This window comes from Hyperolius riggenbachi, chromosome 1 (assembly GCF_040937935.1).
Source record: "Hyperolius riggenbachi isolate aHypRig1 chromosome 1, aHypRig1.pri, whole genome shotgun sequence".
Taxonomy (NCBI): domain Eukaryota; kingdom Metazoa; phylum Chordata; class Amphibia; order Anura; family Hyperoliidae; genus Hyperolius; species Hyperolius riggenbachi.
In genome coordinates, this window is record NC_090646.1 from 84,450,755 (window position 1) to 84,465,215 (window position 14,461).

The 14,461-nt window shown below is 44.4% G+C and overlaps 1 protein-coding gene across 8 annotated transcripts in view; it reads left to right on the forward strand.

Moving 5' to 3' along the window:
• Nucleotides 1–14,461, forward strand: part of ZFYVE28 (zinc finger FYVE-type containing 28) — a 264,453-nt gene that overhangs the window by 198,965 nt on the left and 51,027 nt on the right. For 7 of the 8 annotated variants that reach the window (XM_068275968.1, XM_068275950.1, XM_068275960.1 and 4 more), the window contains one exon: nt 6,386–7,729. In XM_068275968.1, the coding sequence (XP_068132069.1) occupies nt 6,386–7,729 (1,344 nt within the window). The remainder of the gene's footprint in view (nt 1–6,385; nt 7,730–14,461) is intronic. The other variant, XM_068275997.1, reaches the window with a different exon arrangement.

Here is a 14,461-nt window from a genome sequence, read left to right on the forward strand (position 1 = left end):
GTTTAGTGAGAGAATTTATACTCACAAACATGGGTTACCATTCAGGCAACCACTCAATAGGCAGGTGAGGAGATTAGGCCTGTCCTCACTCAGGATTAAGAAGTCGCTCTCTGTAGTAAAGAAACAAGAAAGGGGGTAGCACTCCCCTCCACCAGGGGTGGACACAGAGTATTTGTATGTAGAACAGAGGCGCCAGCAGGATAAAAGTCAATAACATTTTTAAAAATTGCTTGGAGGAAGTGGTGGGCTTGCCTCCCAAAAGCAGACACGAGATCCTGTCTTCATATAAATCCCGTATAATACCCGTATAATAAATGTATTGATTTATATGAAGACAGGATCTCGTGTCTGCTTTTGGGAGGCAAGCCCACCACTTCCTCCAAGCAATTTTTAAAAATGTTATTGACTTTTATCCTGCTGGCGCCTCTGTTCTACATACAAATGGAGGAAAAACGTTTTAGCCATTTATTTAGGAAAGTGTTCTTTACAGTAAAGGTGGCCATACACTGGTCGATTTGCCATCAGATCGACCAACAGACAGATCCTTCTCTGATCGAATCTGATCAAAGAGGAATCGTATGGCTGCCTTTACTGCAAGCAGATTGTGAATCGATTTCAGCATGAACGCCCCTGGTGTTATTGGCTCATCATGCAACTTTTTTTTGCCCTCTTCATTCACTACAATTATATATATTTTTTTCTGTGGGTAAAGTTTCCTTTTGTGTGGGCCACTAAAGCACTTCAATAGTGCTCAAATCTCATCCCGTCACTTCATTCTACAGTATTGACGACAAACCGTGACCGAGGATCGAACGTTCGTCCCAATCGGTAGTAGTTGCTAGCCCTTTTCCCGTGAGAAATCTTTACCTTTTTCTCAAACGGATCATCAGGGACATCTGTATGGCTGATATTGTGTTAAAACTCCTCCCACAGTGTGATGTCAGGATCATGGTGCTGACATCACACAGTGGGAACCTTGTTACATTGTGGGAAATATCAGCTGTTTCCAACTGCCAAAAAAGTAAGCAGCATCTCCTTCCACTGACATCACTTGCCAGCAGTAAAAATGGTGATAAATGTCAGAATATAAATCAGGGAGAGGAAATCTTTTACAATGGGCAATCACTGACTAAATCATTTAGGAGCCGTAGGGACATATAATAGAATGTAGTAAATGATTCAGGATACTCACTTTTATGTTCTTTATCCTGGTTTCAGCATCAGAACCACTTCCTGTATCTATGTATTGCTGTATACTGGTATGTAGCCCTGTTCTCCCACTGAAGCTTAGCCTAGGCTGTTTATTATGCATAATTCTCCCTCCCAATGCAATTCTCCCTCAAGCATTCTGCAGAGATGAACCTGCCAGTACTAAAGATGCTGTGGACTGTGATACATTTTGTGAAAGTAATATCAGGGAGAGGAAAGTTTTTTTCAAAGGGCAAACATTGACTAAACCATTTATAAATGAATACAGGTAGTTCCGGACTTACGAATGACCCGCTGATACGAATGGCATGGATTATGTGATTCTGTGGGAACAAGTACAATTTTTTTTTTAATTGGAGTTTTTGAGAAAATAGATTTTCCGCAATTCTAAGAAAAAATGGCTTTTAAACTTGGATAAGCAGGTACAGGGGGCAGAGGTGGGGCAGAGGTGACACAGAGGGGGACATTGGATGCAAAGGTGGGCTAAGAAGAGGTACAGGGGACAGACATGGCACAATGTCTCTGCCATTAGGGAATATTTTATTAAATTATATCACTATGGGTGCTGCACTCTACCTGTCTCGTAAAGCCACTAAGGCCCGGTTCACATCTGCGTTTTGTTGTGGATCCGGCTGTACGGATCCGGCCATCAGGATCAGGTAAAAACTATCAGTTTTTACAGCCAGTGTTCGGTAAACTTTCAGTTTTCTATTTGTTCCTATGTAGCTGCAAAACCTTCAGTTTCGCTGAGCAAAGCGGTCCGGAAAATTGGGTCCTGCTGCATTTTTTTGTCCATTCAGCGGAACAGACAACGGAACCGTACCAAGCCTAATGTGTATATATTCTATTAATTTGCCTAACTTTAGCACAAATGTTCTCACTATTATTAATTTTACATGTTAAGCAGTGTTCTCAAGCCTTTTTTTTCTTACTTATAAATGAGACCTGCCAAGTTGCCCTCAAGCTGATCTCCGCTTGGCATATATAAATGACTAGTTTGCACCTATATGAAACCTTGCAGATTGCTCTCCCTTTATTGCTGCATTTCCACTTACTATAGGAAACAAATGGCTGTTCTTGCGCATTAACATATGTCAGGCATTTTCAAATGCCAGCGAGACATTTCGAGATGCTGCTGCCTGTGCAATTGTAGCACCTTTTAGTAGCAGAGCTGGTTTATTGCTTTTGCTGCGAGAGCATCTGCAAACATAAAGAATCTGCTGAACAACAGGACTCCAGCCACTTACATGTATCGTTCTGGTATATTGCGAGAAATGGCACGCTTGTTAGATGGCTAAGGAACACTTCTGCTCCAAAGTGCTTTTATTTTTTCTAAACTGCACAGAGAGGGGAAGATATATAGTGCCAAAGCAACGTTTCTGCAGTTTCCTGTATATCACAATTGGTCAGCTGCCCATGTACATAGGGCCACTAGGGATGATCAGTGAGCGTATATTTTAAAACCCCACACACTAATGTGGGCATGGGTGTAATCGGGGGCGGGGGAGAGAGAGAGAGAATTAAAGGAGCATTTTACAGCAGTCTCACTATGGCCTACCCCTTTATCTACTCCCACACAACTTATAACACTACCCCCCCCCCCCCCCCGGCAACTAATAACCCCCCCCCCCTTCCTGGGCAACTAATAACCTCCCCTTCCTGGGCAACTAATAACCTTCCCTCCCAAGATAACTAATAACCCACTACCACCACCACCTTTCACAGATTAGGGGAAATTAGACAGGCTGTTCTATCTACAAACCACACAGGGTGTCTTTCTCTCTGTTTTCCTTGTGACCTGTGCAAGACTTCAAGTCCACTTTAAAGGGAAATAAATATGGCAGACTCCATATCACTCACACTTCAGTTGTCCTTTAAACATTGCTCCAGCTGTAGAATTGGCTATTTTTGGAAAATTAAAATAAGTACATTCCTTGAATTACAGGCAAGTGATTGACTAATAAAAGATGCCGATAGTGACGGGTCCTTTTCAGGTTTTCTGCAGTGAGCAGGCTGAGATTGCCGGTGATTACCGCGGCCTCCATTGAATGTTATGTGCCATTACGGTGTAAGGATTATCTCATTGAGGGAAGAAAGCTACTCGTGTTGATAATCAGTCTTGATTGAACGCTCTGAGCGAACATCTTGCCATTATCACACTGTCACTGGCTGATGATTTGTCTTCCTTTAGGCCTCGGTGTGAAATGAATTTAATACATTTTATGGATCATCCCTCACTGATTAGAGGATTGTTAGAAGCTGCAATGATTCTGTTCAGAGAAACGTCCTGCTTTTATCACACATCTCATGGAATCGGAACACTTTGTATGGCAACTTAATAGTACAGTGTGATTCAGAGACACCCCTCCGTATAACTGTGTGCCATTAGCAGCTCCTGTTAGTTAAGTCTCCCAGACATCATCATTTGCATTCTGCTATCAGTTATGACAGTTGCTGGGTGCTGCCTGCTCTGCTAAAGAGCTTTTCTACCCTCAAGGGACAAACTGTGTCTGAAAGACAGTATATTTCTAAAGGAGTTACTGCATATATACTCTTGTACAAGCCTAATTTTTCAGCATACAAATGTGCTGAAGTTACCCCCTGTGCTTAGCTTATATGCGAGTCAGTTGAGCAAAACAGATGGTGGAGGAGGTTTTGTTAATGGCAGAGGAGCATAAGGATTGTGCACTAGTGCTCTTACCAGCTTGAGCCCTGCTGTGTCCGTGCCCCCCATCCCCTGCAACATGGTGTGCAGAGTGTGCTGCTCAAGACTACCTGTGTCCCCTGGCTTGTGGAGTGTGCAAGCAACGTGTCAGCGGTGCAATGAACAGGGATTCTTCCTGTGCGGCAATCGCTGTGTCTTATATCTATGACGCCATCTAGTGGCTTCTTGAGGCACACCTGTATGATCCTGGGGCACATCTGGCTATGGGGAGAGGGCTGACTTGTACAGGGAACATCTGGCTACTGTGGAGGGTGCTATATTGGGGAGGGTGCTTATACGCGAGTCAATCACTTTTTCCTGGTTTCTGAGGAAAAAGTGGAAACCTCGGCTTATACACGGGTTGGCGTATATGCGAGTATATACGGTATGTGGTCTGTCTGACTGCCTTGCCAGAAATATGTACTGATGTTTTTGTGGCTTGTATTCTATTATTATTATTTAGTGTTTATATAGCAGTGACCTCTTCCGCAGCGCTGTACAGAGTATATAGTTTTGTCACTTTTTTGGGTGATGGGCACGCACCCTTAATAGCTTTTAAATGTTTTCAAGGCATCCCCTCTGCAAAAACAATTACCAAAAGGTCGTTATGGCCCATTATTAGACAGCTACCCCCCACCCTAAGTGGCTAAAGTGGCTAGTGATGATTATTAGGCAGCATTCCCCCCTCCAAGTAGTCAATGACCGACACACCCCTCCCCCCCCCCAGCAGCAACCCACCTCCAAATAGTCAGTGACCACCCCCCCCCCTTTCATTGTGCAGCACCTCCCTTAATGAACATGACAAGGATAGTGAATCAGTTTTGTGGAGCACATAACTGCAGTCCCCATGTGGGGAAATGTCTAAGTAACATCCCCTTTAATTATGCAGCATCACCTCAGCACCCATTCCAGGTTGTAAGCAATTCCCATTTACGGATGAACGACGGATTAAAAAGTGATGAAATCTGAATGGGTTTTATTCAGATTTCATCCTCCTAATTACTGCAGCTGAGTAGGGGGTGTAAGGGGGGGCGTTAAACTTACCCAGCATGTGTCTTCTTTCTTCCGTCCCACGGTGCCTCCCACGTTGCGTTCCAAGCTGCGTCATGTGACTACAAACACTTCCTCCTTCAACCCGGAAGGAGGAAGTGTTTGTAGTCACGTGACTGCGGTATTCAAAGCTGGATCTGAACATGTTTTATGATGTATGATGGGTTTGTCGCTGTTTGCAGGCCCTTCCCCCTGGTCTCTTTTGGACCCCTGATTCCACATTATATGCACGGGATGCATGGAGACCAACAGGAACGTCCAAGGATTTACTAGAATGTTATAGTTTTCTATATATTCAGATGCAATTAATATGTGGTGCTGTTTTTCTATGTGTTATGGATACATTAAGATGTTTTATTGATATATTGTATTGGTTGATACCATTTTAAGATATGTATGTATGTCCCTCTAAGACTAAGGGCAACACCTATGGGTGTGCCTACTCACCTATGTAATCTGTGCAATACATGTAGTTGTAAGCTATGATTAATGAGCCATTCTCACATGAGCTTTTATCTGTATGCTATGATCTAGGATTAAAAGAATAAAGACTTTTCTACTTCACCGTATGATCTGGTGCAGCAGGATATTTTTCTGGTTGCAATTAAAGAGACACTGAAGCGAAAAAAAATATATGATATAATGAATTGGTTGTGTACTATGAATAATTACTAGAAGATTAGCAGCAAAGAAAATATTCTCATATTTTTATTTTCAGGTATATAGTGTTTGTTCTAACATTGCATCATTCGCTAATATGTGCAGATTACACAAAACTCAGCATTCAAAATGACTCTTTCAGAGCAGTCTGTGAACTAATGACCTCTCCTCTGGCAGAGAAAAAGTAAATAATTAACTAACAGTTGAGATAATAAAAGTCAGAAAACAGCCCTCTCCACGACTTTGAAAGTCGTAGAGATTAATGGCTTTTTTGCATAGAGATAACTGGAGTTTCTTAACTCTACCTGTACTGGAAACAATTAGACTGATGTATCTGATCTTAATGTTTTATTTCTTAGCTGTACTACACATACAAATCATAATATCATCATTTTTTTTTCGCTTCAGTGTCTCTTTAAACAATACCAGTTGCCTGGCAGTCCTGCTGATCTTTCTGGTCCGTAGAGTCCAAATCACACACACCTGAAACAAGCATGCAGCTGATCTTTCAGATTTGTCATAGACCTTTGATCTGCATGCTTGTTCAGGGTCTATTTAAAAGGAAATAACAGCAGCCTCCATACTCTTGTCACCTTGGATTTCCTTTAAACTGAAAACAAAACCCTTGTCCGACTTGTAATTTCAACATTGGTGCTTCTACAGTCATATATACTTTATATAAGTTTCTCTAAGTCTATCATGGTATAATTAGTAATATGTGAGTCCCCTTGAGTAATTTTATCCTTTTTGATCCTTTCATAGAGATCTTCTTCAGACGTTAACAGAAGAAGAGCTGCACACTCTAGAACGGAACCTTTGTATATCACAAGATATCGAGTTTCCAGTTCGGACTGACCCTGAAGTGCCCTCAGCAGTCTCTCCTGTCTTAGTTGCTGCCTTACCCACAGAAGAACCACTTTCATCGAAAGCGGAGAACACAGAGGTGGAACTGGCTTGCTCTATGCAGTATGATGAGCAGGAGCTGGAGCAGCTTAATATGATGGTTCACAGAGTAGGCGATGAAATGTCTTCTTTACTTTCTCCACCAAGTGTCTGTCAGTCACCTGCTCATAGGGCTAGCACCAGCACAGAGGCCTCACCGTGCAGACGACCTAGAGACAACCTCAGCGAGGAGGAGGAAAGGGTTTTCTTCATGGAAGATCTTGACGGAGCATTAGATGGTCTCTCAAGAAGAAGAACCTCAGAAAACACAATAGCCTGGGTAAACAGTTCATGTTATAACCCCAAGCAGACTCCTCAGTGCCAAGATGCTCTTGTACAAAATGTGGCTGTGGACCTTCTTGATCCTTTGAAAGACACTGAAAGCGATTTAAGCAATAACAACAATATTGACGGGACTAAAATACTCATGTCAAGTGCTTCTCTCCCAAACTCTTGCAGTTGTCTAGAGGTGGCGGATACACAGGTATACCTCAACGGCTGGGATGCAAATGGCGATGATGCAGAGACTGCAGAAATAATTGCTCATAGAACTGGAGGAATGAAAATCTCAGCAACTGTTATCTTTAACCCCAAATCTTCAGTATCTCCAGAAACCTCACCAGATCTAGCCTGCAGTCGCTCTCCTCTTACTTCAGACCCTTTGACAAGTCCAGAAGGGGATGAGGTCCACAAACTCAGCTTAGCGACCACAAATTGTATCATTAACTCATGTGTCTGTTGTGGGAGCTGTGATGATATAAGAGAGGATGGCTTAGAGAGTTTAACCACCATTCACTCGCCAGGTAAAGTAATAAATGCTTCCTATACCTTAATAAAGTCCAAAGATTTGGGCCACTTAGACAGACCGGACTGTGCGATGTCTGCTAAAGAGGTGTTAATTGAAAGCCCTCCTGTTTTGTTATTAGAAAGAGACTCTACTAGACAGGAACAAAGACTCTCCAACTCCTCCAAGTGCCTGGCACATACCTCAGGTTCACAGCTAGGGACGGACTCTGAGTCAGAAGAGGCCGTGGAGGCCTCAAGTCCGCAGCTGAAGAAGGTTCTCAAAAGGAAACACAGTGAAGGCAAAGAGAAGCAACCACAACGGACAGAAGAGGAAAGCTCGGATGGCACCATTAAAGAGGATATTAAATCTTGCACAAGGTAAGGAGACTTGCTTGTGTTTATATACTTCAATCTTCTATCTTTATTTGGATTTTTTTTTTCTCTTGTAGGAGACCTATTTTATGATTTTTGTCTACAGGACATGTGAAAACAAATAACAGGGCCCCATAAGTAACTAGCGTGTCACTAACCTTCTGCTAAGTGCTTCGTAAATCTATGCCTGATTGTCGCTATACAGGTGATAAAAATAGCAATTTAGAAAAGATTTGCTATGTAGCTTGTAAAGTTATGTTCTGGAAAAAGTGATACAGTGCTTGAATATATGTGTCAACCGGCAGAGATCGGGTCTTGATCCTTCAGGCGACACTGCAGGGCGGACACTGTACAGACGCATCACTAGCCTGCAGGCTAGCGATGTGTTCTGGTGCTACGTGGGTGGAGTGGTCTGACGGAGTGGCATGGAAGTGATGTCATGTGGTAGGCTGGGTGAGTGGAGAGAGCAAAGCACTTTGCAGGTGTTAGGCCAAATTTGTCCACCGGGCTGATTGCTGGCTGAGGCATCATGGAGGGGTTGGGCATTGGGGGCCATTGTAAGTAACTTTGGCTGCCCTTTTTGATCCTTTTGGTAAGCTGAGGTGGGCGATGGGCCAGAGAAGCTAGCATTTGGGCCCCTTGACACCCCCTAGGCCCAGGCACTTGCTTTGGTTGCCTGGTGTATGATCCTGCTCTGAGCACTCAAGATTCTCGGCAATGATGTTCGTTATCCATTGCTCATCTGTACTTTCCTGTGATAAATATATTTAAAGCGCTTAATTCATTCAATTATTCTTCATGAGAATAGCCGCCTGAGCCACAGGGATCCCATAAACATTTATTTCTGCTTAGAACACTTTCAGCTTCATTGAAGTTACTTTGTGTTTCGAGTTAAGATGTAGCGCCTATTGGATTTCTTTAATGTATTTCAAAGTTTATGGCTCATCTTGTGTGTCTGCCGCGCGCCTCCGGAGCTGCCGAATATTCCTTAGAAAAAAGGAACGGCTGTAATCTTCTTCCCAGCAGCCCTGTAATATTTGTGTTTTTTAGCACAATGTTACTGTAAGCCGTGGCACATTTCTGATAAATGCTTTCTACGAGACGCTACATCATACTGCTGCTGCAGCGTCAGGCCGCTCGGAGACATTAGAGTTTCTCTAAATGCCTTTATTTAGGCACTTTTCATATCTGGGAGCATTTAAGCAAATATTACACTATAAACATACATAACTATGAAATCACTACTTAGAGTGAGAGTGCAGAAGAACAAGAGAACTGGGAGGAATGCAAAAGGATTCTTGGGATAGATCAGGGGTGTCAAACTCAATCATGTAAGGGGCCAAAATATTAAATGCTAGCTGATGATCCGGAGTTGCCCGGGTATGTATTCAGCTGGTGTTGGCCTCGCCCACTTTTCCTAACCCTAACACACAATTACTCAATGACCTATCGTGAGCTTTGCGGTCTTTGGCATCAATCATTTGCATTGAAATGAAACAAATCTGATTGGCTGTTTGTGGCTCCACCCCTTTTTCTGAATTTGAGCCCCGGTCACCTAATGACCAACTGTACCAAGTTTGAAGCTTGTGCCCGTTCAGATCAGAAATGCGGATGGCCATGCGTGCGGAACGCGTGCGGACCGCAACGCGTACGAACGCATGGCTATCCGCGTTTGTGTGCGTTGCGTGGCTGATCCCATCACTGAAAAGTGAATGGGACAGCCACGCGTTTTTGCAAAATCTGCGTGCAGCATGCGTTCCCGGACCGCACAGGTCCGGAACGCATGCAGTGTGAACATCAGACATTGCACTCTATGCAATGTCTGATGTCGTGCGTTTTGGCCACCTGCACGCGTTTCCAAAACGCGGCTGGAAACGCGTGCAGTGTGAACGGGCCCTAAGAATGGCTGCAGTTTACATTTTCCCAGTGAAATTTGTATTTGTCTCCGCCCACTTTTTGGTTATGGGGATAAAAAGTATCTTCTATGTTATTCCAGGTAATGTACTATGTGTGTGCCAAATTTCATTCAAATCCGTTCAGCCATTGTTGCGTGATCGAGTAACAAACATCCAAATATCCAAACATCCAAACTTTCCCATTTTATAATATAAGTGATCTAGTCTAAAGTCACGAGACAAAGTGCTTATTAACCCTTTAGCAGACAGTTTTAGAGGCTTACAACTGCTCCATGCCAATTTATTTTAGCACATTTTTTTTATTTGTTACATCTCCTTACTTCTAATTAGTACTGCTGTAATATGTATTTATTGTCACTTGTCACCAGGGGGCAGTGTGAGTTAATTACAGAGGACTTCTGCTTTTAGTTCTATATTTTCTACTAGTAAAGAGAGCTGAAAGCATTCCAAGGATTTAAAGCACAATGAGTTCTGCCGGCTGAGGTCAAAAGCCGTGCACTTATCTCACATGTGATAACTCTATTGAAGCTGCTAATGGTTAAAGGACCACTACAACGAAAAGTAAGCAGTTAAAATCTGACAGAACGGACAGGTTTTGGACTTCTCTTTATGGTGGATTCACAACGTTTTCTTTGGTTTCAAAAGCATTTCCTGAGTTTGCTGAGTCTAACTGGCAAAATGGTGAATAGGGAGGCTGGTTTGTATCTTACTATTTTGGCAGTTGCACTGAGCAACTGTCTTCTAGGAAATGCTTTTGAAATCAACAAAAACCCTGAAAATCCACCATGAGGAGTTGGATTAGTCCAAAACTTGTTAGTTTTGTCAAATTTTAACGGTTTTTTTTTTTTTTTGGTGGTCCGCTGAGATTCAACATATATTGATCAGTCTCAAACTAAGTGGCATATCTATAGCAACCATGAGGGGCCTTCTCCTTCTGCTCAGTAGTGCAGGGGAGCAGTTTAATATTTACCTGCACCAGTGCTGCTTTGGGTCTCTGCTCATCTTCCTGACAGCCAGATGCGCTATGCTGCTTACCTCTGGCTCTGAATGTCTGCGCCACGATTGGAAGCTGGAGATATGCAAGCATAGACGGTGTGGCTGCCAGGAAGAAAGAAGAGGCACAACACATCACTAGGGCAGGTAAATATACAACACTAGGGAAATGGTGGGGGGGGGGGGGGGGGAGTAATGTCTGGATCCCAGGAGGACAGCCCATGCTAATTTTTGTTTTCCCCCCTGGCTCAAGATGACAAAGTTTTAACCAAACAAACTGTCACCGGTGTACTCCTCTGGATGGGAAGGCAGTATGCAGTCTGTCTCTCTCTTACTCCTTTGTGTAGATCGTTTCCAGGGGCGTCTTTTTGTAAAGAATATAGGAAATAAGGAGGATCCCCCATAAAGAGATGGACTAGTCCACAACCTGTCAGATTTTAAATCGTTTTTATGAACAAGTGTGATTTCCTTTATGCTGTTGTGTGTCACTGGTTGCTGTTGCTCTTATGCTACATTGTGATGATGCGACAGAGCAATGACTGAGATGTATCTCAGTTAGTTTACTACTGCTATAGATACAGCCATCATTTATAGCGTAAAATCTATTTGGTTGGATTTATATCCTGTGGTGGCAATAAAACTGTTATTTCCAGAGCTGCTGGCACAGGGTGCAAATAAAAAGAGGGGGAAAACAATCAGCAGTTTTTTACTTTATATTCTCTGTGGCCTTTTTATTTTACAGCATTCCAATAATTAATTTGGAAGCAGAGCTTTTTCTCAGAGTCAGCATGTAGAGTATGGCTCTGAGGGGATCAGACACTGACCTGTGGTGCTAAAGTTGGGTGCTGATTGGTGCACTACTCCCATCTCCTACAACAACCCTTTACTTAAAGAGAACCCGAGGTGGGGTTATGACAATGCTATCTGCACACAGAGGCTGGGTCTGCCTATACTGCCCATCCTCTGTTGCTATACAGTTCCCCCCTAAGTTCCCACTGCGCTCTGCTGGCCCCCAAAAATCACAGCCGCGCTGTCAACACGTTGCAGGCTGTGTTTATATCTGCAGCTGTCACTCTCACCGTTCCTCCGCCTCCTGCATAGCTCCGGTCCCCGCCCGCGTCCCTTCCTTCCAATCCAGTCAGCGGGGAGGGAAGGGACGTGGGTGGGGACAGACAGGAGCTATGCAGGAGGCGGAGGAGTGGCGAGACTGACAGTACAGAGGTAAACACAGCCCACTGCGACACGCTGCGTGTCGACAGCGCGGCTGTGATTTATGGGGGACAGCAGAGCGCAGGGGAAACTTAGAGGGGAACTGTATAGCAACAGAGGCTGGGCAGGATAGGCAGAACCAGCCTCTGTGTGCAGATAGCATTGTCAGAACCCCACCTCGGGTTCTCTTTAACCTCCTTGCCGGTCTAAAAAATCCGGCAAGGAGGCAGCGCCGCACATTTTTTTTATTTATTTTTTTCTTTAAATCATGTAGCGAGCCAAGGGCTCGCTACATGATAGCCGCTAAGCGGCGGCATCCCCCCACCCACTCCGATCGCCTTCGGCGATCAGAGTATGCAGGGAATCCCGTTGAGAACGGGATTTCCTGCAGGGCTTCCCCGGTCGCCATGGCGACGGGGTGGGATGACGTCACCGACGTCATGGACGTCGGGACGTCATAGGGAATCCCGATCCGCCCCTCAACGCTGCCTGGCACTGATTGGCCAGGCAGCGCAGGGCTCTGGGGCGGGGGGGAGCGACTCGGCGCGGCGGATCGCGGCGGATCGGCGGCGAGCGGCGGCGATCGGAAGTTACAAGCAGCTAGCAAAGTGCTAGCTGCTTGTAACAAAAAAAAAAAAATTATGCAAATCGGCCCAGCGGGGCCTGAGATATCCTCCTGCGCAGGTTACCCCGAGCTGAGCTCGGGATAACCGGCAAGGAGGTTAAAGAGTAGCTGTCAGCGATACTATCTCAGGAAATAAAACCCCTGTATAAGTATAAAGTCCTGGATGCGAGCATGACAGGAGGTGATCAGCTTTGAGGACTTGCTCTACTTACATAACATATGTATTGCACTGTCCACATTTTGATTTTAGTGATTCTTCTACAGTAAAAAAAAAAAAAAAAGAGAAAATCCTTCTTAGCATTTCCCATTTTAACTGTGGCTATTTTGAAGCCAATCCTGATGTAATTTCCTCCCTTACTCTCCTCTGCCTGATTGTGTATGCTTGCCCACCCTCCACTATAGAAAGTGCTTTGTCTCCGCATGAGAAATATTGACCAATCAGAGAGGATCAGAGGTTTGGGAGGAGAAAACAGGAGGGAAAGAGACTTCAGCCAATCAGGCTGCATTAGTTAAGTCTGAGGGGAAAGTAGAGAAGCAAAAAAGGACAACCCAGCATGCACTGCAACTTCCTTATTGTGTACCAAGTTTTGTGTGTACCAAATAAGTTAGGTAAACTGGGGAATGATCATTTATCAACAAGAAAAGTAATAGTGATTTTAACTTTTGGATTGCCTGGTTAGCATCCTTATTACCAGATACAAATAAAGAATTGATTTTTGATTTTATGCCCGACAGTTACACTTTAAAAGGGGCACAACAATGAGATATAGAAGAAGTTATTCTGGATACCCAATTTTATGTTAATAATCCTGGATTTGGCATCATAACGATTCCTATATCTATATATAGCTGTATATCGATATGTAACTCCGCTCTCCCAGTAATGTTTAGCCTAAGTTATATCATCACAAAAGGTGTGTACACACTTGTGATGTGTGTCACCTGTCCGGGGATGAGGATCCAACCCGTGCTCTGTGGTCTACCAAAGAACAGGCTGGCACCTCTCCAATCCCTTCTAAACTCAGCTGCTTGCCTCATTCACCTCTCCACCCGCTCCTCTGATGCAGCTCCACTGTGCCGCTCTCTCCACTGGTTACCCATTACCCAGAGGATCCAGTTCAAACTCCTGACTCTAACATACAAAGCCCTCCATGAGTTGTGCCCTCCATGCATCTCCTCACTAATCTCAATATATTGTCCCTCCCGCAACCTCCGCTCCTCCCAAGAAATTCTCCTGGCCTCTAAGCTGATCACCTCCTCTCATGCTCGCATCCAGGACTTTACACGAGCATCACCCCTTATCTGGAACTCTCTTCCACAGCCTGTACATCATGCTCCAAACCTGGACATCTTCAAACACACTCCTAAAACACACCTGTTCAGATAAGCGTATAACACTTTATAGCTACTATTTTTATATCTGTTCACAGTGTAATCAGAGACAAAGGCTCACTGCCTCATCCATCTGACCCCCCGCCCCCCCACATCTCATTACCTAGTGTGTCCCCCACTACCCGTTAGATTGTAATCTCGCAAGGGCTGGGTCACCCTCCTTTGTCTGCAGTACATTTTTTGGTTGTACTTATATTCCCCTTGTTATCTGCTTTGTAAAGCGCTGCGGAATATGCTGGCGCTATATAAATAAAAAATAATTATCCCCTTGGGCGACCTCGCTGGGCAGTACAGACACGTCAGCTGTGTAGCTGATGATGCGTACTGTTGCTGTGCGGGGGCATTTCTGACATGACGTGGTGGAGCGGCATTGTCAAGGAAGTTGGCCACCTGTTGGGTGAGTCGTTCTGCCAAGCAGATCGCTAGCGGGTCGGGGGACTGTCGTACACATGCTTGATTATCGGCTGAGGTGGTCATTATCGCCCACCTCAGCCGACTTTAATCAAGCATGTGTACGAGCGTAAAGCCTTTTCCTTCGGGTGTGTGATTCAGGCACTACTGATGCCAGAAGAATGAGTGTTGCAGCGTCACTCAGTGGTGGAA